This window comes from Atractosteus spatula, chromosome 8 (assembly GCF_055471065.1).
Source record: "Atractosteus spatula isolate fAtrSpa1 chromosome 8, fAtrSpa1.hap1, whole genome shotgun sequence".
NCBI classification, from domain to species: domain Eukaryota; kingdom Metazoa; phylum Chordata; class Actinopteri; order Semionotiformes; family Lepisosteidae; genus Atractosteus; species Atractosteus spatula.
Genome location: NC_142713.1, coordinates 47250779 through 47275837, shown reverse-complemented (window position 1 = coordinate 47275837; position 25059 = coordinate 47250779). Strand labels below are relative to the sequence as shown.

Genomic DNA, 25059 nt, shown 5'->3' with positions numbered 1-25059 from the left:
CTCAGCTACACAATTTAAGATGGAAGTTGAGAACGTTAAAATAATGCATTCATGTGAAGTGAAAATGATACAGTTCAGCTGATAATGATCTCCTGAGATTTCCCTCTGGGTCTGGATTTAACAATGAAAAGAGGTATCTAAAAATGTCTTAGTTATGTTGACTTCTGTTTATTCCACGGAACAGGGACTTAAACAACCGAATTTCTTTAACATAGAAGAAAGATTGAATTAAAGTTTTTGAGTTATTCAGAATACTCCATGGCATGGATAAAGACATTAAAAAATTAAGTTCAAATTCAGGACTAATGTGCACTGTTACCTTAGCCAGGTGACCTAATATCTATATAATCTCCTTCTCAAATATAATAAAATCCTTCACTAAACACTGTAACTGTTTTTGGTACTTTCAAATTGACATACAGAATTAATTCAATATCACATTAAAATAAAAAACAGATCAATAGTGCAGTCACAATTATAAAGACCCTGTTCAGCAAGAATGTGTTCCAAGTGCTTTTACTTGTACAAAACTCCAGCATAAGCAAATCGTTGTAAATGTGCAATAACATTTAATTTGTTAAGTTGGATTTATGATTGCATAAGCACACATCATGCAAAATTGAAAGCCTCCAACCAATTGAAAATGAGGGTAGTAATGTCTACAACCGGCAAAACTTTGAGTAACATCACATTTAGGAGTCCTGCGCCTGCATTAGCGAACAGAGGGAGAGAGGTCTGTATATCCTTTAAGTAATAAATAGCTTTTAGGTTTTCTGGCGCTCTTTGATGTTTAAAGCAGATGGACTGTGCTGTAGCTTCTTGAATACCCCTTATTCTTCGGAGACAAAGTATGCTCCCAGTTTCACAGGACAGTGTGAAATACACATGGTGGTGGTTACTAAGCAACATGTATTTTCTTTAAAGTTAAGAATGACCAAAACTCTTTCCTGCTGGTTGCTGAAAGGCGCAGTAAAATAAAAAGTGATCATCTTACTCATGTAGAGGTGTTGTGTTGAACATCTTAAGATCTGTGCTGTAAAACGGGCTGACTTAAAAAATTACTCGTGTTGGAAAACATGGTAGTTTTCTCAAATTTGGAGATGTGCCAATAGAGCGGTGATGTTGCAGGGATTCTTAGCAGGTTCTCTGACATGGTGGTACAGGCAATGCAGTCAGCTAAAAAAAATACAGCAGATCAGAGTTTGGCTAAACCGCTGCTGCGCTGTAAAGTTTATATCAGTTTATGAGCTGTAGACCCGGGCTTCCAGTAGTAACATAGTTGAACTGAAAGTTTCAGTTAAATTACATTTATTGTTTTACATGGACTGGTTCAACTCATTGAAATCTCAAGTTTTGACAACAGATTGTTTCTTGCAGATAACGCCTTTGATCCTTTTTTACCATTTTTACCATTTGTATTTATATATTGAATGTAATATTACTCATAATATGAATGTAATATTACTCATCACTCATCAATATTACAATCATGTCAATAACAACAACAATAATGTGGCAAACAAAATCACATTCCATGTAGGCAGCACTGCTTACTCCTGTAAAAGGCACTGCTTATACTGCCTGCAGTTTGATGTTAATACAGCCATTCAATGCAGCCACCTCTAACTTATTGCCCGAGCTAGCTGCTGCCTGAACGATCTGTATCCATTGTGGAGGCAACTTTATTTTTCATTTTGGAGCAGGTAGCTCCAGCTAGTAATACAAAAATGACAGTTTATGAAAAGGAAGGCAAAGGTTTTTATAAACATAAATGATAGAAGAGATACAAAACATAAAATAGGTTATACTTATATTTTACAGCTTATTCTGCCAAGGAAATACTGTATGCAACACACTAGGAATGCATTTTTGTATTTGTATTTTAGAACATACATGTGCTAGAATATAACTAGAATGACAGAATCATGGCTAACAAAGTGATGAAGATTTGTGAAATATTTGGTCAAATGTGTTTCACATTTCCACTGTCAACTAGAGGATTGGATATATCCAACTAGAGATGGATATAGAATAGGAAACATAAACTAACTTATTGAGTTTTTTGAAGAGCCACCAGCTATAATGGATACAGAGCATAATGGTATGATATATTCCCCATAAATGAATTCTTAAAAATGAAGGTTTTATTTTTTCAAGGTAATACACATACAGTATTTGGATTCAGAACTGGTTACTGGATATAAATTATATCCACTACTTAAAAATTCTCAAGCTGGGACGATGTAATTGGCGGTGTGCCACAGGGATCTATTTTAGGACCAGTGCTGCTCTTACTTGTGTGATATCAGTGATCTAGATTTGGGTATAGCTAGTAAAGTAGTCAACTTCAGTTTATTCCAATAAGGAAGTATAAGCAAACATGGTAGAAATTGCAAAGGAAATTCCAAGTTTTCAAACTGGGTAAATACTTAGTCAATGAGATTTAATGTACAGTAGACAAGTGCAGGGTGTTGCAATCAGATAGCATATACATTCTGATTGTAAGAAAACAAAACACTAATCTTGAGAAAGATTAGTGACAAATCTCTGACATAGACGTGAGCGTCAATGTGTTCTGTGTGTGCATTTTCCTTTTCTAGACAATGCAGGAAATAAAATGAACTGAATGTTAAGATACATACTGTAGAAAAATGTGTAGAATATAAATTGGAGAAGCTATATTACGCAACGTCTATCTAAAGGTTTGTTTAAAATATTGTATACAATTCTGGTCACCACATTACAAAAATGATCCAAAAAAGAGGCAAACTAAAATAAATTATTATTTTTTAGTCTTGAAAAGAGAAGACTACAAGATTAAAGGGGAAGAAAGAGTGGAAACTAGTTAGGCAGGTTATGCATTTAAATGTTACTGCCCTATCTCTCCTACACCGAAAGAAGGCTCCACAGCCAAAACATTGTGTTTTCTTTCTTCTCTTTTCAGCATGGAATAAACCTATTACTTGTTCCTAGGCAAATTGTATGTTCACATATTCAAGTCTGCTAATTTCAGTATAAATATTTCTATTTTACTATTTGTTCATCTCCTGGGAACTGAGACCCGATCTACCCTAAGTATTATCTTTTGAAAGCTATTTTACTATACAATCACAAGAAGACAAGATGTTAAGAGGTAGAAAAGTGTCTGTGCTTCTTTCTTGGTAATAGATAGAGTATTGCTATCTGATATTTCTCTTTTTCTGTGCATTAGCTGAGTCCTGATTACTGTTATCATATCAGAGACTGTCGCTTTTATTTACACGACGTTTTATCACATGTACAGGCCTTGTCAGAGGGTGTTGTTTGATCATTTAAAGGTGATAAATCCACACAGAAATGTATGGTCTGGATGTTGTATATCCTCTTCGGAAAAAAGATTTATGGGGAGCCAGTAGATTAGTGTTCTTTGAAAGATTATCTAAATTTACAGTACCTTTAGAAATTTCTGTACTTAGGTTCACTTTGAAGACATTCAGGACTGTGAGAATGTCTGAAAACCCAGTTTATATTTTAAAGTATGAAATGAAAAACTTATTTTAAATTAAGAACACGCCTCTCCATTCAGGTACTCTGTATATAGTAGATCTTGAAACCTGGATAGTTTGAGCAATAAATGTTAGGTGCCTCCTGTTTTTTGATCATCCCAGTTTTTGTGTTTCACTTTGCATAAATATGTAATCAAAATGACTGGTTCCCTGTTGCTATTTTATTAAAATATTATTTCTATTAAATGTTTCCTTCTTCATCTTCTGACAGTATTTCATAGTTTTACAATGTAATTGTTGCTATGTGGAGGACAGAAGCTAAATACTGTATATAAGTGACAGGGCTGTCAGAAGACAGGGTTATTATTAAAAAACTAAGAATAAAAGCAATTGTGTCTGCACAGGACTTCTCCAGGGGGCTTCATTTAGCAGAACACATGTCTAACTGTTGAAGAGTAAGTAAAGACCTCCTTTACTCTATCAGAGTGGGAGACTCATCAGAATATATACTGTAATAATGTGTATTTTGCTGTGGGAAGCCTTGCTAGTGCATCTGTAATCTAACACAGAACAACAACTAATTCTCAGAAACAAGCTCTCAACAGTAATTTCTTTAATTTAGAATAAATGTCACTCTGCTGCATTAACATGACAGGAGACATTTTACATTTATGGTTGTACAATACTCATAGGGCCTCATGTATTAACATTTTATGACTATTGCAATCAAGAGCAAAACATTTAATGATGGCCCTACTGACAAATTACAGAGTAATAAAATGTGGGGATGCCAAGAGACACAGTTATAAAACAGAACACTGTGTTCTGCCTGGCACCTTCATTTCTGTATGTTAGAATAGATTTTTCTGGATAAAATGCAACAACTCTTTAGAGATAATATAAATAACTAAACTATACACAACAAAGTTCAGTTATATTTCTCTATTCCTTCCTGACCCATCTGCCACCAGCTTGTCTTACTCCTCCACAATAGATAACAGACACAGAACCTAGTCCTTTTCTTCCCTTTTCATGCACAGCCTCGGGGCAGCTGTGTGGTTCTGGGCCTATGGCCTCTAGCACCTGGTGGGGAGATCATAGTCCTTAATCCCCAAAGGAAGTTCCATCTAGAACTCTGTCTGCCCTCTTGAAGCTGAAACATGCCTGCTAGCCCACAAAGAAAGTTGTGTAAATCGAAAAGGTCAGTACTGCCCCGTCCCAATGGCCTTTCAGGATGGCTCTTGTGACTGGTGTTATGTTTAGAACCAGTTGGAGAAATAGCGAGGAGGATCCTAGGCAGAGTTTTATGGTGCGTAAAGAGAATATAAACCAGACAGAGCCAAAGAGACGTCCGAAAACCGTGGTCAGGAGAAAATCCGAGTCCAGCAACACAAAAGTTGAAACCAGAACCAAAATATGATTCGAGAGACAATGTCAGAAACTATCCAAGTTCTAGGCCAGACAGCAGAGATACACAAAAAAGACACAGGGAATAGCACACTAGGAAAGGCCCTAATACCGAGCAATGAGAATACCACAAGGGCTTCCTGAAGTTAGAATCGCTTTTATTCACCAGTACGCGTCAGGTACAGGAATTTGCCTTGGTACATTTGGAACCTGCTCAACACAAAACCCACACAGGTGCAAAACAAAAGGGTAGTGCTGGGGGTGTGGTGTAGAACAGGGAAGCCGAGTGGTTATGTGCTAAACCACGGTTCACACCTTCTTAAAGGGGCTGTGCATGATACCGGGGTTGTAACAACTGGAGTGTAATTTCTGTCTCTAGGGAGGTGTTTCAGACCACTCTTCAGTGACAGTACGTCATTTTTGTCTCTAGGCAGGTGTTTGGCACCCTCCCTCACTTTGCAGATCAGTTGGTGCACACTGTACTTGGCACCTCCTCTCAGCTGCTACTGCTGGTCCTAGGGGATACTTCATGTGCTCCTCTGTAATTGGATATGCAACTACCACAGACCCTCACCAGAGAGTTTGAGCTCCATGAAGTTGCCCCCCCTACAAACAGCACAAAAGATGAAAACCACCTCATTCATTAGTGCTACATTAATGCCGGTTCTTCTGTATCTCGCTCAAAATTTGAAAGTGGAGCTTTGGACAGCTGTCATGGAAGAGCAGAATGACAAAATGTCCTGGTAGCGAGAGAACCAGCTTTCAAGGTCATAGGCTAAACTCCCATTTTGATCTAGATACGGGAGAACATGTAGGACCGAGCAAGATCCCATCTCCCAGCTGAAACTATGGGTTGGCCTCCTGGTGTGGCTCCACCCCACACACTAGACTGCTGTCACGCCATGAATATTAGAGGTGTAGGACCCTAAACAATTTTCGAGCCAGGGTTTAAGGCAATAAGAAGGGAGAGAGAAAGAAATCCGAGTGTACTTAGCCAGTAAATCAAATCCAAAGTCATAGATGTTTATATGGCGCTGGTCGGTTGGCCAGGAGATCAGAAAACTATCTGCACAACGAGGAAGGGAAGACAGAAGTAGGCACTTCACTGTGTGACCCAATACCAGACATCGTGAAGAAGGTAAAGAGCTCTTAAGTATTCTGGAAATCTAGGGGTGTGGTAGTAATTGAGGAGTGCGATAGGGTAATTAATTCAGACGGCGTCGTTTGCAGGAATTGTCAGATGCTTGATTCTGATTGTCGGAGGCTGTGTCAATTGACGTTTATTCTGATTAACCGTGACAACTGCCCTGCTACTTTTGGGTGCATGTGTCAAATCGGGCTCACCCTTTCAGGGTTGGGCTGCACACAGACTGTCCCTCCTTCTGCCACATCATGTAAGGAACAGCCAATCCCTTATGGTAGATTCTGAGCTGCTTTGTACAAAGCCAATTGAAATCGATAACATCAATTCCAACCACACCTGCCACAGGAGACGTAGTTTTCACACCAGGATAAATGGCAAATGTCCTGTCAGGGTTCCTGTAATAACAGGTATTAAGTGTGGAAATTTAGTCTAACCGTACTAAATTTTTATTTTTATTTTGTGGATTTATTACCCATCATAGAGTTCAAGATAGTCATGGTATCTTCTTGATCAAAGCTTCTCCCCCAGCTTATAGTTAATTAAATTCACTGAAGCAAAGGGGTGAAGTAGCTTTTAGTGTTAAGTGAATATTGAAAGTTTGTCTTTAATGTTAAATTGCCAAATAACAATTCTAATTGCAATACTAATCAGGTCAATTTTTAAAAAGCATTTGCTGATTACCTTTTTTTTTACCTTCACATTTTGACAGTCTTATTTTATTTAGAAGTTGTCTAGAGTTTACATGTTATTTAGGTTTTTCAGTCACATTGACGTAGCAATGTTTGTTTTTTGCTCCACATACTCAACACAAAAAACAGAAAGTAAATAATACAAAAGAAAAAGGAAAAGTCATGATTGCATAGGTATTCAAACCTCTTGCTGTGGAAAATCTAATTTAGGTACACAAAATTACATTAATGAACTGCTCCAGTAATTGATCATGACATTTTAATTGACTGTTTTGAAAAGTTGATTGGTGTTGCAGTAAATGTGCTAATATGAATTACAGTAGATTATATTTGTGTAATACATAGTTAATAAATGTTTCCTTTTGGGAGACTTTATGAAGTTTCACAGATATTAATAGTGGTATCCCGGCACATGTTACCTTTTGTAGTTTCATTGGTATGCTGATGATGCCCGGTTGTATATCTTGGTGTAACTTGGTGACGAAGAGATATCTCTAACATCACATCACAATATATATGACATAAAAAAGTCCTGCCATTAAATTTTGGTAAGCAATCAATCTTAATAAGATAAGATAGAACTTTATTATCCATCTGAAGGAAGGGAAATTTGTTTTTGGTGCTACTGTACAAAACTACAAAAAACAAATAAAAAATAAACACATTCAAAACAAAAGACATGCAACAGCATGAACTGTATACACACATTTCGTTCTGCACATATTACACTACCATTACGTGTAATCTGGTAGCTCCCTAAATAGAGGAAACAGTCACTTAGCTGCACATATACTGATTGCACAGGGAACAAAATATTCCTTGCATACATTTTCTTGGCCATAGGCACTGTAAATTGCTTCTCTGAATACGATGATGCAATGAGCTTTTTTTAACAGCAATATAATCAGCTCATTAAGCTGTTTGTGTGGTCCACCAATTATTTTACTAGCAATATTAACAATCATGGCCAATTTCCCTTTACTCTTCATACTCAGGCTCCCGGACCATACCGTAATACCAAAAGTAAGGATGTTTAACAGTAGGTCCTAGGCAACGTCTTCACTATACAAGAGTAGATTTACTGTATGTGCCTGGAGTCCCAATCTAAAATACAGAGTAAATTTTATAGGTGTTATTCCTGATTCAGGACTCCATTCTGACTCCCACATTTTGTCAATTGTTTTCATTTCATCCAGAATGAATTTTTTGAATGCCCTTTGTACTGGTCTCACAAGACAAATGTCACATTTGTGGGTGGTGTAGAAGGAGCTAAAACTGTAAACCCATATTACCTCATTGCACAGAATTAATTTCAATATCTTATTGATTATATACAGATTTTATATGGAATGGCAGCCGAGTATATCACAGCTATTTTGTTCCCCCATGAGCCTCATTGTGCTTTAGGTCTTTGTCTCATGACTACATGAGCATTTTTAATGCTAGGCTTATTTCTGACTTTTTATATATACAGTATATAAGATCCTTAAATTTAATGTGGTTGTGTTCATTTACTGTCCCTGGTGATCGCTTTATACTGTAGCTGGACATATTTCTGTAAATTCGTAGCTCATCCTGTTACTAATTGTTTACTTTGATTTGGAGTTATTTGTCTGTAAACTGATCTGAAAACTCCTTTGGATTGAACGATTATTAATTCTAATAGTGGTGCACCCATAAATATAAAGGATAATACAATCAAAACCAAGTTATTATATACTAATGAATCTATTAGGTTGACTTTGTCAACGCCTTCTAGGCTTTTCACTACTTCAAGCAAATCTCCTTTCAGTCCTCTCTGTTCAATACATCTCTTGTAGTTCAGTTCTTTCTGCCTAGCAATGTAGGACATGCCTTGATCCTGGGATTGTATCTGGTTGATCTTCTTTTTTCTGACAATCAAAAACAGCAAGCTTGAGGACAATGTATATCTTGGGAATGGGAATCCACCTTTGAGTAAGCAGTCATTCTCTCTGTTATGAGACTGACAGTTGATTTGTTTGAATTCATACTGTAAGTACTGTAACACACCTATTTTAAGTGTTAATACCTACTGTATCCCAAATCCAGCTGCAGCTACTGTAAATGTAACCCAGCAACAAGACTGGATTCCTCAGTTAATAGTGCAAGTTGCTATAAAATGGTGTCTGCCTTTAAGAGGTTTAGCCTTCAAGACTTTAAACTATAGATTAGCTTTACCAACAGTATTTCCAATATGGTTTTTCATGGTGTGCTATAAGACCGACTGGATTGTGATTCGAGACCCGTGCTCTAAGGGTTTTACTACCTTATAATACAGCAAAGTACAGCCCACCTACAGGTATTAACACACAGTTAGACACTCGTGGTGTATTTTATACCTGATTTGGAAGCTAATCATGCTGCTGATTAGATTATAACTACAATAAATGAATTTATAGACTGAAAGCACTAATGACAGCATATTTCAAACTGGTTTAACAGAGTGAAAAAAAGGCAGAAAAAGAAGTAACACACAAGAATGCCTGACTAAAGCATCTAAGGACACCATGTCACCCATCTCATAGACTGGTTAATACTCCTCTAATGAGCTTCACTTCTTTTGTAAAAGGTGACTTAAATGCAGTTGCTGTGACAGTAATTCTGTTCAAAATCTTTTGAAAGGAAAATACAATTGAACATGCTGTTATCAAATAGCAGGAAAAAAAGGTGATTTAGAATTCTGACATCTTAACAATGAGGAAGAAAACAAATTGATGAGATTATCAGCCTAAATTGCTGTAAGACATAGAAAGAAGTCTTTTTTTTGCAAAACTAGTAAAATGTTTTTGGAAGACTTTTGCACTTGTAAGCTAATACATTTGAAACTACAGTTTGATGTAGGACACTAAACTATACAACCCAGCTATTATAGGAAGAATGACAAATGAGATGGTAGGCACAGAAACAAACTGAAAACTATTTTATAGAGAGTCTAATGTCTGAAACAAGTTTCAAATAATTCATTTTTAATCTCTTACTTGGATTGCTGAATTTGTCCGCAATGATAGAGGTTACGGGAGTATGACAATTTGTTTATGATAGCAGAATCAAATCAGTGATTTCACAAATATAGAAAATGGCACTGAACTGAAGTTATAAAAAGGCTTTTAACATGTATATTACTTTTTTGAAAAATAATACCTTCTTTGCCACAAATACAGCAGTTTTACATGTATGGTACATGTTTTTCCTACTGTATATAGTACATGGATTGAAAGTGGAACTTACAAAGAGCATATTGTAAGCAGTCATCTTACACAGCACACAGCAGCTGTTTTTTGCCTAAGTCATTTTAGTAATCTAAGCTGCAGAGGATTTAGTAGGTTGTGTATAATTATGTTTCAACTGAACATAAGATCAAAAACTTAGGTGCTAGTTTTTCCATCTGAGCAATCACCATCCTCATTTTATTTTTAAAATTCCAGGTGCTAGCTTTCAAGGTTGACTGTACATTGATAAATTCAAGAAAAAAAAAACATATTCCGGCTGGTAAATTATGTAAAAGTATGTGACACTAATACAGAGAGTGGCAGTGTTTCATTGATTTGCCCAACATTAAAGCAATTTGGTCCTTCTGTAGTCTGTTCCCTGAATACAAATTCAATTATTTCAAAATAATGAACTTGCTGTTCTGTGAGTAATACTAATTTATCAGAGTTGCATGCGTGATGCACAACACCAGTCAAATCCCTTTTTGCCTTTCAGGTTCTGTAGCTGCATTTTTACACCATCTGAATAAAACAATTCCATTTTAATAATTATTAACAGATGACCGTACGATTTGTATAGAAAAGAATATTGTATGGCTGCAGTAGCTGTAATTTAAAAATAAATTTATTATAAAATAAGGTCACTTAGAATGTCCATCAAGCTGTAGCTTGCATTTCCCAAAATGCAATGGAGCGGTTTTGCCCAGTTCTCCTTGAAGCAAAAATATGTCAGTACCAGCTCTGAAAAGCAGCATATTACAGCTCATCTCTGTCCCTGTTTCTGAAGAAACCCCCTTAGAGTATTCATCTGAATCAACTCTAATTGGATCCGGCACTCTTGCTATAACCTTGGGCCCGTACATGTGTATATCCCATTTGTTAATTAGCACTCTGATGCCAAGTTGAAGGAGAAGAGCATTGTATGCATTTGTATTAAACACAAAACCTTTTATTTCTTATTTAGAAAGAGAACTAAAAGTTGTTATTGCTTTCCTTGCAATTCATCCATCTGTTCTTTGTGTGTTTGTAACAAAACAAATTTCCGAAAGTCAATTGTTGCCCGATAATTTAAAAATAGTATGAACTAGATTCAGAGAAATTCACACAAGCCTCTATTGTTTTGATTCGGAAAATAAGACGTGTGGTAAAGTGGTCGAAATGGTGATTTAGGAACTGTGAAAATGTCATTGTTAAAATTTCTAGTGTCCTGTCTAGAAAATTTTTGGCCAGGTATAGTGTTCTTCTGCCCAGCAGATCATCCTGGTATGGCAGAACAAAATGAGTGGGAAAGCAAGTACGGAGAAGCCATCTGTCTCTAAAAACCAGACCGGAGCAGCTCTGGAAAGAAACAAATCAGAATAACGAATTGGTGCTGGAAAGATAAATTACAAACAGGAAGTTTAGGCATGCACTGACCCAGAATGTGTTCAGATTGGGACACCTTCCATTGTGAAGAACCTGTATCTGTCTTGTCTTTCGATATGTATATATATTTTATGCCAGGAAAAAAAAATGAATACCTGACTTTTTAATCTCTTCTTTATTCTGAAAAGCTTGAAAACATTGAACCCCCAAAATACTGAGCAATATATTCAGAATTTGAAAAAAAGAAGATAGCGGTTTTGTTTTTAAGATGATAACAGCAGCTTTCTTATACAGCAATGGAATGAATTCATTTTCGGAACACATTATAATGTCATTCTTCTTTTTTCTGTTGCTGTACCACTTGAAATAGACATTATTGTTTATTGTACCAGAAGGGGGAGCTATAAACCATAAAACATAAACAATTAAACACTAACTTAGATTGTAAATATATCAAGAAGTATGTGGTTTCTTTTGCTGATTTGACTTGACAGATATCTTTTGTAATTATTTTTTGGAGAAGTGCACTCATTTTTATTTCAAGTGTTTGTGTGGCTCCATAGATCAATGAAATCCCCTAGATTAGAAGACATCCAGATGTCCACAGAAAATGACAGTTATACTTACAAAGAGTATCACTCATTAAAAAAAACCCTGATCATGTTAATTCATATGCTCTGAAATCAAAGAGAGCGCAGAATGAGCACCTGCTCCAATTTAATTAAAATGGATCGTGACATACAGTAACCTTTTGACTTAGCCTCTCATATCTGCTGCTTACTGAAGCATCTGTTCCAAAAGTGTCATGAACTGGCACAAAAACGAAATTGCTACTGTAAGTGTCTTAAATAGAGGATAAAAGCTGCAAAACTATAGCTCACCACGATAAAACTTCAGTGTCCAAAAAGATATGCTGTGAATATAGCTCTCCGGGGTGAAAAATGCTTAATATTATGAATAGTTTTTAGAACACAATGACCATACTGTATGTAGCCTAAGGGCTTAGATTTGGCTGGTACCATGACATGATGCAGCTTAATGCTGAAGATCTGCATTAAGACTCTTTGATATTAACTAATAGTAGGAAAAATAAGACAGTTACTTCACTAGCGTCTACTGAATATGCAAAATGAATGGTAATGTATTCGAATGATGTGGGAAGATAGTGCTAATGACATGCATACAGTGTTCAAAAAAACGTACAAACTATAAGGCATGCGGTGTAATGCTTTATAGAACTGATGGAAAGCAAATGTAAATAGCTAGATTTTATCAAAAGCTTCCTTTCAGGACGGTCATGTTTTTTGCTCATCATTGCTCATCATGATACTCCTTGGCAACAGAGAAAAGTACCATTGTCGAATGAGAAAGGAAGAAGAAGGGTTCAGAGGCTGAAATCCCTATCCCTATATACAGATTTAATTATCTATTTCTTTCATAACTCTGTTCTTTCCAAACAACTATTACAATTACAGATTCTGTGGTGAATACAAGTATGTATACAGATATGATAAGAAAAGTAATACACTAAAAGGATTGTATTTATGGTAGAAAAAGAGAAATAAATTAATTTCTTAATAAATAGTGGTTTCCTCCCACAGTCCAAAGACATAGTGGTAGGGTAATTGGCTTCTGGGAAAATTGGCCTTGCTGTGAGTGTGTGCGTGTTTGTGTCTGTGTGTGCCCTGTGATGGACTGGCGTCATGTCCAGGGTGGACACTATCTTGCACCTGTTGCTTGCTGGGATAGGCTCCAGTTGCCCTACAGCCCTGTACCCAATAAAGTAGTTAAAAAAATGAATGGTAAATGGATTAATAAGTAGTGGTGGGTAGTATTTTTAACAGTATGCTTATTGACATCACAGGTTGGGGATTGTGATAACGGCTGTGAGTAATGGGGGATTGGAGGAGAACATCTGTCCCTTAAGAATTCCTAAATGATGGTGAAAGGGAATCAAGTAACGAGATGAGAGCTTCAGCTGGTCAAAGTTATTTTGAACAGAATTCTGAGATATATGCAAATTTTGCAGTGTGTGTTTTTTTTTGTAGATTAAGGAAGATTAAGGAAGTGCTTTTTTTCTCATCTTATCCAATGTCAAAAGAGAGTAAGGCAGCCTGCTTCCATTGTTAAAGGATGAGTCATCTGGACAGGAGAGTTGTTCAGTGTCAGAGCATAAGACTGTGCCCTGAATATAACTGAATATCCACTTGATTAGAAAATCCAAATTAAAATAAGTGTGGGTCTAAGGGGTATTAGAATTTGGTAGCTTGTAGCTGATTGATCCAGCGATCTCATCTGACATTTTTCTTCAATGCCAGCCAAGGTATTGGGTGAGTAGTCCATACTCCCGCAACATACTTTCTGTAAAACATTGTCTCTTGTTCTCTGTTTTAAATGGACTCCTGTGTAGTTTCTCCTTGTTTCCTCTGGTTCGTGTTTTACTGTTCATTCTTAAGAAGTCCACTGGGTGGGACAATCAAGGACAAGTCAGAAAAACTCTACATGATTCACTGTAATAGGAGTATCCGGAGCAACAATGATCGGTCATTGTCACGTTAGATCTGTATTTAGTTTTATATTTATGTTTTTCAAAGAAAAACAGTGAATCGCAGTACAATTGGTATATATACGATACCTATGGTTTTAAAGTATCTACAGTATGATACTGTGTGTACAGTATTTTATAATCAAAATCTAAAATAAAATTATTCATTTCTTGTTGTTGAAATTAGCCTTAAGACAAAATATAGGTTAGTTCAATGTGAATTGTGATCAAAACAAAGTATGATAATTTGCTATTTTTATATATCTGGCTGAGTAGTTTTGCTTTGTGAAACAGCCCTGCTTTCATTTTTAATAATAAAACTTGTCTATTGACCAGGAATCGAGCCTGGGACCTTCCAAGTAGCAGGCGAGCGTTTTTCCACTGTACTGTACGAAGTTGACTGGGTGGAATGATGTGGAATGACCTTACAAAATATGAGCATTTTATTTTCCATTACAACAATAATGACAGCAAAATGTAGTTAAAATGAACATGCATTGTTTCCAGTTTCCAAAATAATCACAAGTGATTGAGTAAAAGAATTTGATACAGATATTTATGAAGAAGTGGAATACGAAACCACTACCAACTTATAAATATTATATTTCTATCCATAAATTAATATCATTAATGATGTTCAGCAACTTATTTTTATTTTCAGCTAACAAAATTTTAATTAACAAAAAATTTTTAATTTCCCTTTAGTTACATCATTCCAAATTACTATTCCATTTTAAAAAGTACTTTTTTTACAACAATAACAGCAAGTATTCATAGAAGAAGTTTAAACATTATTAGTGTTTTATAGAATACATAAACTTTATATACAGTAGTTAGAACAAGCATGTCAAAAATGTTTCCAAAATAACCACAGAAAGTGACAGAGTTAAAGATTTTGATGCAGAAAATGATTACGAAGAAGGTGGAATAATGTTGTGTACCTTATTTTTTGTTTTTACAGTCACTACCACTACCAGCTATGTACAGCATGTGCGGTATAATATATTTCTATTCGTAAATAAATATAATTTATGACATTCAGAGATGTTATGCTTCTGTTATTTTTATTTTCAGCTAACAACATTTCATTTAATAATTTCATATTAATATTTCATATTAAGTGGATTTAAAGAAGTACAGTAGGGAAACAGATTAAATGAAGCAAATATTTAACTAACATAGAACGCATCATAAATGCTGCTTATCGATTGTCTTTAGCCAGTGAATCACTCAACTGAAGAGTGACTGCATCTGTATTTGTTCTCAAAAACACAGCTGCTTCTGAATGTTGTCTCTCCTGTACTGTACCTATCAATATTTGCTCCTCCCTTACTAGTTAGTGGTACCTGTTTGTGGTGTCATTTCATTAAAGCACCTTCGGGTTAACGAAAGGCATGACTCTAAGAGTTCTGTCGACTTTTGGCTAGTTTTGCAAAGCTATTGATTTACTAATGATTTTCATCATGTGTTTCTGAATATCAGTTGTTCATATTAGAGAATACCACCTCAAAAATAGCTAATAAGGAACATATAAGAAGACAGAGTTGAGATGCATCTTATTCTACTTTGGAGAATCTTTCCAAAAGACCTGCTGGCACAAACCTGCTAACAGCGCCCCCTACAACAGTGATCTATGAGTCAACAATTCTATTGAACCATTTTCCCTGAGTTCACTAGTGAGAAACAGTCATTTGTGATGTACATCTTATTATTCTACATTTCTACAGTAAATCATCAGAAAAAATGAAATTAAGAAATATTATAATCTTACAGCAAAATAAACATCAATATGCTGAATAAATAAAGCTGCGTATAAAGCCACTTATGTGTCTGTCTTCCTGCAGATTGGAAGTCTGGCTGAGGAATAGACAAACTCTGTTTATTTTCTGACTAGCAAAATTAATAATTATAGTTTCTTAATTGTTCAGCTAGATTCTCCTCTTGCTTTCCACATAGGAAACTTCATCCGCCACTGAGTGCAGCACCACCTGGGAGACATGTGGGAGACATTATGCACCAACAGCCCTGCTACAAATCAGATCAGGCAGAGACATGCAAGAATTGCTTCACCAATTTAATTAAGAGGGAACTCTAGATAGGCCAGATTGTAAAATGCAGGAATGGAATATAGCCAGGGCATGGGGGTTAACACCTCCACTATGTCAAAAGTGAGAGCGTTCTGTTTAATGAACTCTTGGGGAACCTGTGTCTGATTAAGTTTTAAACTTACAAAATTGATAGTCTTTTCTAGGTACAGTACGCTTTGATTGGAGGCCTTTTAACTTGTGCCCTCCAACATGCTAACTCTTGTCATTAAGTGGATATTATAACCCCTCCTTATGACTCATAAAAGCTGAATTTTATTATTAGGCAAGGAATGTTGCTGGCAGATGCATACTCCAGAAGCTTACAACATGGAACTAATGAGTTACAATTAGGCATAATCATAGCAAATTAAAAGTAACATTTTTTTTTAACTTTAGCAACCATGTCTAGTCTTTTCAAATCATAAAATACACAATCTACAATCATGTTAATTAAATGAAAATAAGAACATAAGAAACGTTACAAACAAGAGGAGGCCATTTGGCCAGTGTGGTTTCTGGTTGCTAACTGATGTGACGATCTCATCCAGGCATCAGCTTCAGTAGCGTGGCTGGGTATTTCGGTTTGTTCTCCCACATCCCTTTCTGTATAGAAGTGCCTCCCATCCTCACATCTTAAGTGCACTTCCACATAGTTTCTACTTTTGTCCTGTGGTTTCTCTTTCACTGTTGATTCTGAAAGTGTCCACTGGTTACCTTTGTCAGTGCCTTTGAGAAATTGTAATTCTTGTATCTGGGGTCCTCTTAATCTTCTCTGTTCATTACTAAAAAGGTTCAGTTCTTTCAGCCTACCATTGTAGGACGATCATTTAAACCCAGGAATGCATGTGGGTGTCTTTCTTGGTTGATTTTAGAGCAACAATAATTTTATGTGATGTGGTAATAAATATTCTCAATCAAGTTGTCAGGGATCCGGCAGGTAGTTCTCCGGGGTTCCTGTGCGTAGCCATGAACTCTGCGGGGGTGCAGAGGCAAGCTTTCCAAAATCCTAATCCAGAAGCAAGGTCGATAGGAGAAGCAAGAGATCGGTAAACCAGAAAGGGCCGAGACAAACCGAGAAGACAATCCAAAAGACGAAATCCAGGAGACGAGATCAAAAGGGAAAAGTTAAGTCCAAAAACTGGGAAATCCAACAAGAAAATAACACGCACAAGATAACTCTAAAGGAGGCTTTTCAATAGTGAGCATGGTTTGGTGTGTGAGGGAACTTTAAATAGTGAAGGGCGAGGGACGTGGTTGGATAATTGGTTCAGGAGAGCGAATCTGCGGAATCTGGTACTTGTGACAATGTGATGGGTTCAGTTAGGAATGAGATCGTGAAACGTTGGGTTTGGGAATGTAATGGCGTTTGCGAGGGCGAGTGCGTGGCGTGACACAAGTCTCACTATACAGCATCTATAGTTTATGTTTTTGTTACCTGCCTGTGAGATTCTGTACTTGTGTGCATCTGCAAGGCGTTTGCAGAATCTTTAATTCTATTCAAATATTTTTTCATTGTAATTACTGCAGCTTCTACTACAAGCCTACTGAGCTGGGGCCCTTCCAGTCTTCTCAATATGATAGTTTTATTACCTCCTCCTTAATTGCTGTATTGATCCTTCTGATTGTTAGTCAAATAATTAAGAAGCTGGTTGTGGCAAAAATCTGAAATGTGAAAGGGTCACAGGTTGTGAAGTCCAGTTCTACAGGTCAGGTCGGTAGCTGCGTATGCATGCGTAGGCTGCAGAGGAACGAGTGATAGGTTTATTCCACGCTGAAAAGAGAAGAAAGAAAACACAACGTTGCGGCTGTGGAGCCTTCTTCTTCTTCACAACCAAAGAAGGCTCCACAGCCGAAACGTTGTGTTTTCTTTCTTCTCTTTTCAGCGTGGAATAAACCTATCACTCGTTCCTGTTCTACAGTGGTTGCTGATCCTCCTGTATCATTTTCAAAATTGACTTAACCAGCAATACCAGAATCTCGATACAAACCTCATACAGATCCCTCCAGTATTCCACTAGTTATTTCATCCCTGACTAAGATATTTACCCCATACCATATCCAAGTCTAGAAGTCTAGGTTCCCCATTAACTTGGATACATTTTTCTTTCCCGTTCCTTTTCCTGTTTTAACTCTGAAATGTACAATTAATTGCTGTATTGATTTTAGTCTCTGTTTTAATGTGGCTTTCTTTATCCCCTTTGGCCTTTTGAATGGCTATTTTGCTTGTTCTTCAGATTTATTACATACCTTTTCTTTAATTAGATCCTGTTTTTTAAAATTATTTAATAGTTTACTTTCTTCCTGCATGTATATTTATTTATTACAGTAGATCATACGGGAAACTGTTTTGTAACCTTTGATTTACTTCCACTTGGGATAAATCTGTTCTGTGCCTAAAATGCAATCTCTGTAAGCTGTTGCTACCCATTTTCTGATTCTGTATCTGTCATATCCCATTTCTATTCTATAAAAGTTCTGTTTCATTTCTACACTACGTAGTCTTCTTTCCTTCAATTCTAGGCCTTTGTTTCGGACTGTGCCTGTACAAGTCTACAGTATACATCAAGCTACATACACTGATCAAAGGTCCCTGATGATTTCTGTTTTCCTCACTCTGTCATGCTTTATAAAGACTAGATCAATACACACATTCCCTCATTTAGGTGTTCTGACGCACTGAGTAAGGAATAGGTCATTATCCATACATATGTTTTTCTGCTCCAGATATTCTTATTTATTTTCTGAGTCTATGAGGAAAGTTGAAATCTCCCATGAGAATATCTTCTTTCTTTAAAAACGTGATCCTAGTCCCCTCATATAGTGTTCTGTTCTAATTAATATTTGAATTAAGTTGTCTGTTGCATTTACTTACAGTAAGTCCAGCCCATATACATTCCAAGACCGTTAATTCCGCTAGGTTACTGTATGTTGCTCTGCCTGAATACTGGTTTTGATGTATAGTGCTTCACTTGCCCCTCTTCCGTTTTTCTGGTCTCTGAAACACTATGTATCCATCACATTTTATTCTTCTTCATCCCTGTACGTTAGCCATGTAAATTCCAATTACATCATCATTGCCTGCTACTCTCATGTATTTCCCATGCATTTCCAGAACTCCTAATATTTAAGTGTAAGCCCTTAATGTCACGCCCCCTGCAGCCAGAAGGCGCTCCTTCTCTGTCCTGTCCCTAGTTTCCGGTCTGCTGTCCTTCCTGTCCCTCTCTTTCCCTTGGGCTATATATTTCCGGGTCTTGCACTCTGTCCTGGCTCAGCATTGACGTTCGGATGTCCTGAGACCCGCCTAGCACCAGGGCGCCCCGCGTCCGCTCCCTGAGGGCATAGGTTTCTATACGGCATTCCTGAACTCTTTGCACTAATGAGCCCGGGCCTTTTTCCCGTCTCGCCGCTACGCATATGGGTCTTTTTCCGCTCTCCTGCTCCCCACGGTTAGTCCCTTTGGACGTCCGTGACACTTAACTGCTCAGTCCTTTGATGTTTTGTTTTTGGAGGGGTTCTCTTTTTGTCTTAACAACCTGTTTATCTTTCTTGTGTATTTTCTTTGTATCTCCCCCCTTCGATTCCATTCTAATGTTTTTCTTATTTTTCTGTGGACCGTTGCACAAGGTGAGTCTACATACAGCATATAGCGAAGAAAACTCTGAAATGAAAGCCTTTGAAATGGGTAGAAAATTAAATGTAATTTTATAATAATAATATGAGAGATTAGATATCTTGCATAGGTTGTACTTCCTTAAAACAAATATATAGTATAAGAAGAGGATATTAATGATTTAAAAAAAATGACATCAGCACCTTTATCTTGCAACTAATTTTTATCCGTGTGGAAAAGCTGTTCTTACTTAATGTTAAATTAAATAAAGTTAAGTATTCTTTTCCATCAAGTTCCATCTTTTCCATCTTACGTTTACTGCTGAAATTAAAATAGAATCTTCCATTGCAACATAAACAATGGAATTTACACTGAACAGGATAATTCTGCTCCAAGAAAATCACCTTGGCATAACAACCACTCTAAGATAAAGTAGTTGAATTTGTTGCTCATATTGTTCCTCAGATTACCTAACATTATAATCTGTTTTGTGAATGTTATATACAGATGTGGTATGTTTTTTATCAGATAAAGCAAGCACTCTTTTATTCTTTCCTTTCACAGTGTCTCTGGAGGTGAGCTGTTTGATCGAATAGTGGAAAAGGGATTTTACACAGAGCAGGATGCTAGCACTCTGATACGGCAGGTCCTGGATGCAGTCAATTATCTGCACAATATGGGCATTGTGCACAGAGACCTCAAGGTAACACTTCATTCATTGAAGCTCCTTTGTTTGGTAATAGCTTATACAGAACAGCCTTCCGATTGCTTGATAATGTTCTTTGGTAAATTTTGAACTGGTATATTTCTTTAAGCTGACTCCGAATGGGAATCACCAGTCTTTAATCAACTGCTTTACCAGTGTAACTGTTATACCAACATAGAAGTGATAGGGCTTAAACACACTCTCCTATGGAACCTCTTTATTATTTACACTGTGAGCCCCAGAGTACCACAGCTGTAGAAGGGCGCAGTTTGTCTAGGCATTAATCAGCAGGTTGCTGTGGTTTGGCAGCTGTGGTGACCAGCTCGAGCCCACCCATCCCTTACAACTCTTAGCCAACTCTGTACCACCTCCTGAGGCATCCTAGTCACAGCTCTGAACATGTCTGAACTGTAAACCTTGCAGATTAAGGTAGCTTTTCTTGCTTTGTATTCCTTCTTTTTTCAGATATTATTAAATCAAAGAATATAAATTATGTAAGAGATCTGCTATCTTATAATGTGGGACTTATACATTTCTGTATCACATAAATGAGACAAATGTGTCAATGATTAAATGTTTTACCAAGGTCTGGGTCAAAACCACATGCCTTAAGACAAGCTGTCATGTTAGTTTCAAATTGTGTGTTCTTCGCTGCTTGCCTCAATAGCATCATAAGAAAGGTATCTGCACAAACACAGCTTGGCTAGTTGTTTTGTCTCTTGGAGATTTTTTTCTGTTGTATACAGTTACTGTATGAATTCATTGGTTATTTCCCTTTCATTCAGCATAGACCCTTGATTTCTAGCATATAATTAATTGTACACTTAAACTTCTATAAATACAGGACTAGAAAAAAAGCTGTGACCTTTGGCACTGTCACTACATGCCACATTGTGTATAGTATACAGCTGCAATGAAAAAAACTCTTTAAAGTTATAACAAAAGCTACTGGCCTTCTGATGTATATAATAACGTGAAGTTTGGAAGTAAGCTTTGAAGGTCAATGCATACTGTACTTCTCCAAATGAAAAAATCTGAACATCAAAATAATAGTTCTACTAAACTTTGAAATCTGTTACCAAATGTATACTGTAAGAGTATTACCTTGACAGTGTTTAACTCAGTGCTCAAATATTTTTCAGGTAATAGTATTCTCTTAAAACATTACTGATTTTTAAGCAAGGAAATTTTGAGTATATCAGTACCAGTTGTCCCAAATCTTTTTGGAACGACTAAAATGTATATTGCATAAGCTGAAATTACAAGATAACAGTTACCATTTTTAAATTTAAATGTATTTGTAAACACTAAATAGAGCTCAATCTTAATGACTTAAAAGGCTCTCTTTAAATTCAAACAGCTGTTCATACATCTTATTAGACCAAATGAATGTTGCTCTTAAAGAGTGGTATAAAAATGTTGTAGTAAAACAGACAGTATGTTAATATTGCACTTTAAAGCTGTTAGATGTAACAATACAGAGAGTGCTGAAGTTGACTGCAGTTCCAGACTTTGATACAGACTTTAACCCTCATCGTCATTTTGGAAATACATTATTTATCTATCAATTTAAATGGATTGTGGTTATTAGTATGTTTACTGTAATAGCCTGCCCCATGTGTCTTCTCCTTTTCTTTAGCCAGAAAACCTCTTATACTTTAACCCTGCCGATGAATCCAAGATCATGATCAGTGACTTTGGATTGTCGAAAATGGAGGGCACAGGAGACGTCATGTCCACAGCATGTGGGACCCCAGGTTATGTAGGTAAGATACTACAGAGCATAAAAGGTGTTTTCTAAGGTATTAATATGGACTTAAAATAAATAATGGTCAGTTTTAAAGTAAGCTGGCTGTAGACAGTCATAAGTACATTTTTATTAAGGTATCCATATTTCAGGAATCAGAAAAGAGCCCAAGAGTTAACTGCAGTCTCTGATGTCTGTCTTTGTGTTTGTCGTTTAGAGTAAATATAACAGCAAATCTGTACCTTACCACCTCATAAATATATAGGAGACAGAAATTTTCTCAACATGTGATGTTTGCCTGAATGTAATCCATCTTCTTAACAGCCAAAGTGAAACAAGCATCCAGTGGGTCCACACTAAATCCATGGTGAGACAATGTGAAAGCCCATCCACACCCAATCACTGAATAGAATCACTGCTCTTAAAATGTTTTACACTTGACACAAAACTGTAGTTCACCATTGTAAACCATTTTGGTAAACAATGTACTTTTCCTTTATCACTGATGCAGAGTTATTGCTATGATTCACTTGTTCTTAGATAATCAACCACTATGCCATACAATATAAAGTACTGTATGTGAAGCACTAGTTTATAAAGAACCACATCCAAGTAAATGGAGAAGGTATTTGTTAAATTATTTTTATGACTGAGAATGAGTAACCTGAAAATACCCCCCTTCGACACCTTTCAGAGTTGTTGGTCTGCAGTCTTCATCTTGCTTAAAGGAGAGTTAGCACAGAGTTGCAGAGCAACCTGACTCTCATGGATGTCACTGCAAGCATGCAAGCACTCGGCACAACACAGGACTTGGTGATGACCTGTAACCAAGAGGTCCCTGGCCAGCTAATGCCCAGCCCAATCCAAGCAGTATCCTGCCAGTTGTGTTCTACTGCTTAAGGGATTCCTGGTCATAACAGGCTGATAACACAATCCAGCCATTGATGCCTGGACCTTAAGGCTCAGCCTGCACTGTCACTGAACTGTTCTGGCACTTGCGAGCCACCATTTTGTTTTTTAACTATGTTTCTATCCACACATTTTCTGACCACTTCATCAAATTTAGGGTCGCGGGGGAGCCAGTGTCCAGTCCATGAAGGCAGGATTCAACCTGTTCGGAATGCCAGTCCATTGCAGAGCACACTGAGACACAGGCATGGACATATTCACACCAGGGCCAGTTTTCCCAGAAACCAGTTAACCTACCAGTATGTCTACGGAGGAAGCCATAGTACCCAGAGGAAACCCACGCAAACATACTACATTTATTTTTCAAAAACTAAGTAAATAAAGCACTTCAGGCATTGTACTTTGAAAATATTCAAATTAATTTGACCTTTAAGTAAAAGCGGTGGTACTGCCATATTGCATGATGGATACTTGAAAAAATTAAAGGACTTAGTAGCAGATGTGGGTAAGTTACTTTATTATTTTCTCATGCCACACATAAAAAAGCACTGTCTTTCCCCATCTTGAAAAAAACAGTAAACTAACAAATGAATTCAGGTCTGTTTAGAATTCATCAGCACTATATCGCAGTCCTTTGTGCTTATCATTGAAGTTGAAATATTTAGACAGACATCAACCTGATAGCTCTCAGGATATTTTGATTGAGCACATGTGAATGCCTCACTCATGTGGTGCCTCATTCGTAGCACCATGTATCGGGGCTCAGTGCCAGTGTCATTTCAAAAGAAATGAAAGCCTACCAGGTCAGTATATGCACATTCACTTTGTAGTTAAACAAAATATACTGTACCACAGTTTGATACTGCCACAGCAGATTGACTTGAAAAGTGTCTGGACAGTATCATCCAGTACAACATATAATGCACCTCAACTTTCTGGAGTCAATGTGCATTATATAACTTGCAGAAAGGTTTCAAAATTTCGGAATTTCAGAAAGTTATGGCTTTTGGTTCCAAGATTTCAAACAAAGGATGCATTTCAACAACCTGGCCTTGAATGCCTGTTTGAGTTTTTTGCAGATTCAATTAACGTTTTTACTTGAGCAATCTCGATTTCTGTCAAAGCAGTTCTGCTTCTCACTCTCCCTGAACTCCTCTGTGACCTTGGACAGAGGAAGGTCACTTGGAGATACGAAAGATTTCACTGTAGAAAGTTTAAGCGGCTTCAAAAGGATCTTGCAGTACTTGGTCTAGAGAGCAGAATGCATTGTATAGATTGGAGTTCTCTTTCTGCAGTGCCAAAAGCATTACAGCAAGAAGTGGTATTTGTTGTCCTAATTCAGGAAACTGAAATATATAATACATTCGGGAGAATAAAATGTCATAGATTTTTCTAGCAATGTGTTCAGTATTTTAGTGACTCGTTCCCAAATGCCACTCTCAGTATTACACTTGAGAATTCCTTTGTACCTTAAAACTCTCAATGCAGTCAGCCAGAATTAACCAGTGACTCTTTCTGTTCATAAACAGATTTGAATAATTCCTCTTTCAGCTCACAAACTATCTGAAATATTGCTTTGATTGTATCTTCCGGAAAGGCAGAAATGACTGATTCATTGTTTTTAGCCAATAAGATCTGGCGATGGGTCAAAATGGTAGATTGGTGAGTAAATCACCGAAGTGACACTTCAGTCAAGCTGCAGCTCTTTCATGTTTAGCTAGCATTACAGATGCCTCCTCCAATATAAATCCCACAATTTTCTCCATGGGGTACATGTCTTGTTCATTTTCTAAACAGTCAATGATGGCTGCCCAGATTTTTTAGCTTTGTACCACTCACTTACAATATTACAATTAAACTTTAAAACCTCAGAGCAAACTTTGTCACCATTCACGTAAGTAATCTGTTGCCTTTTTTCACTATGGTCATTATCCCCATCACACATTGTTAAAATTGAGTGTCTTTTGCTGCTTTAATAGTTTAACAGTTTCATTAAATCCACAATGTTTCTTCACACAGTTTTGCCTCTGCAGTGCAGTCTGTAAAAAGGATCAGGTTTTTTCTTTGAACACAGTGCCTGCTGTAAATGGCGATTTGGTCTTTGCTCTTTTGTGCAACTTAGATATCGTAGTTAG

At 36.8% G+C, this 25059-nt stretch overlaps 1 protein-coding gene across 1 annotated transcript in view; it reads left to right on the top strand.

Moving 5' to 3' along the window:
• The window catches only part of camk1da (calcium/calmodulin dependent protein kinase IDa), a 143692-nt gene that overhangs the window by 88641 nt on the left and 29992 nt on the right, over positions 1 to 25059 (top strand). Inside the window, exons 4-5 of the mRNA XM_088923673.1 lie at positions 20127 to 20265; positions 21908 to 22034. Of these exons, the coding sequence (XP_088779799.1) occupies positions 20127 to 20265; positions 21908 to 22034 (266 nt within the window). The remainder of the gene's footprint in view (positions 1 to 20126; positions 20266 to 21907; positions 22035 to 25059) is intronic.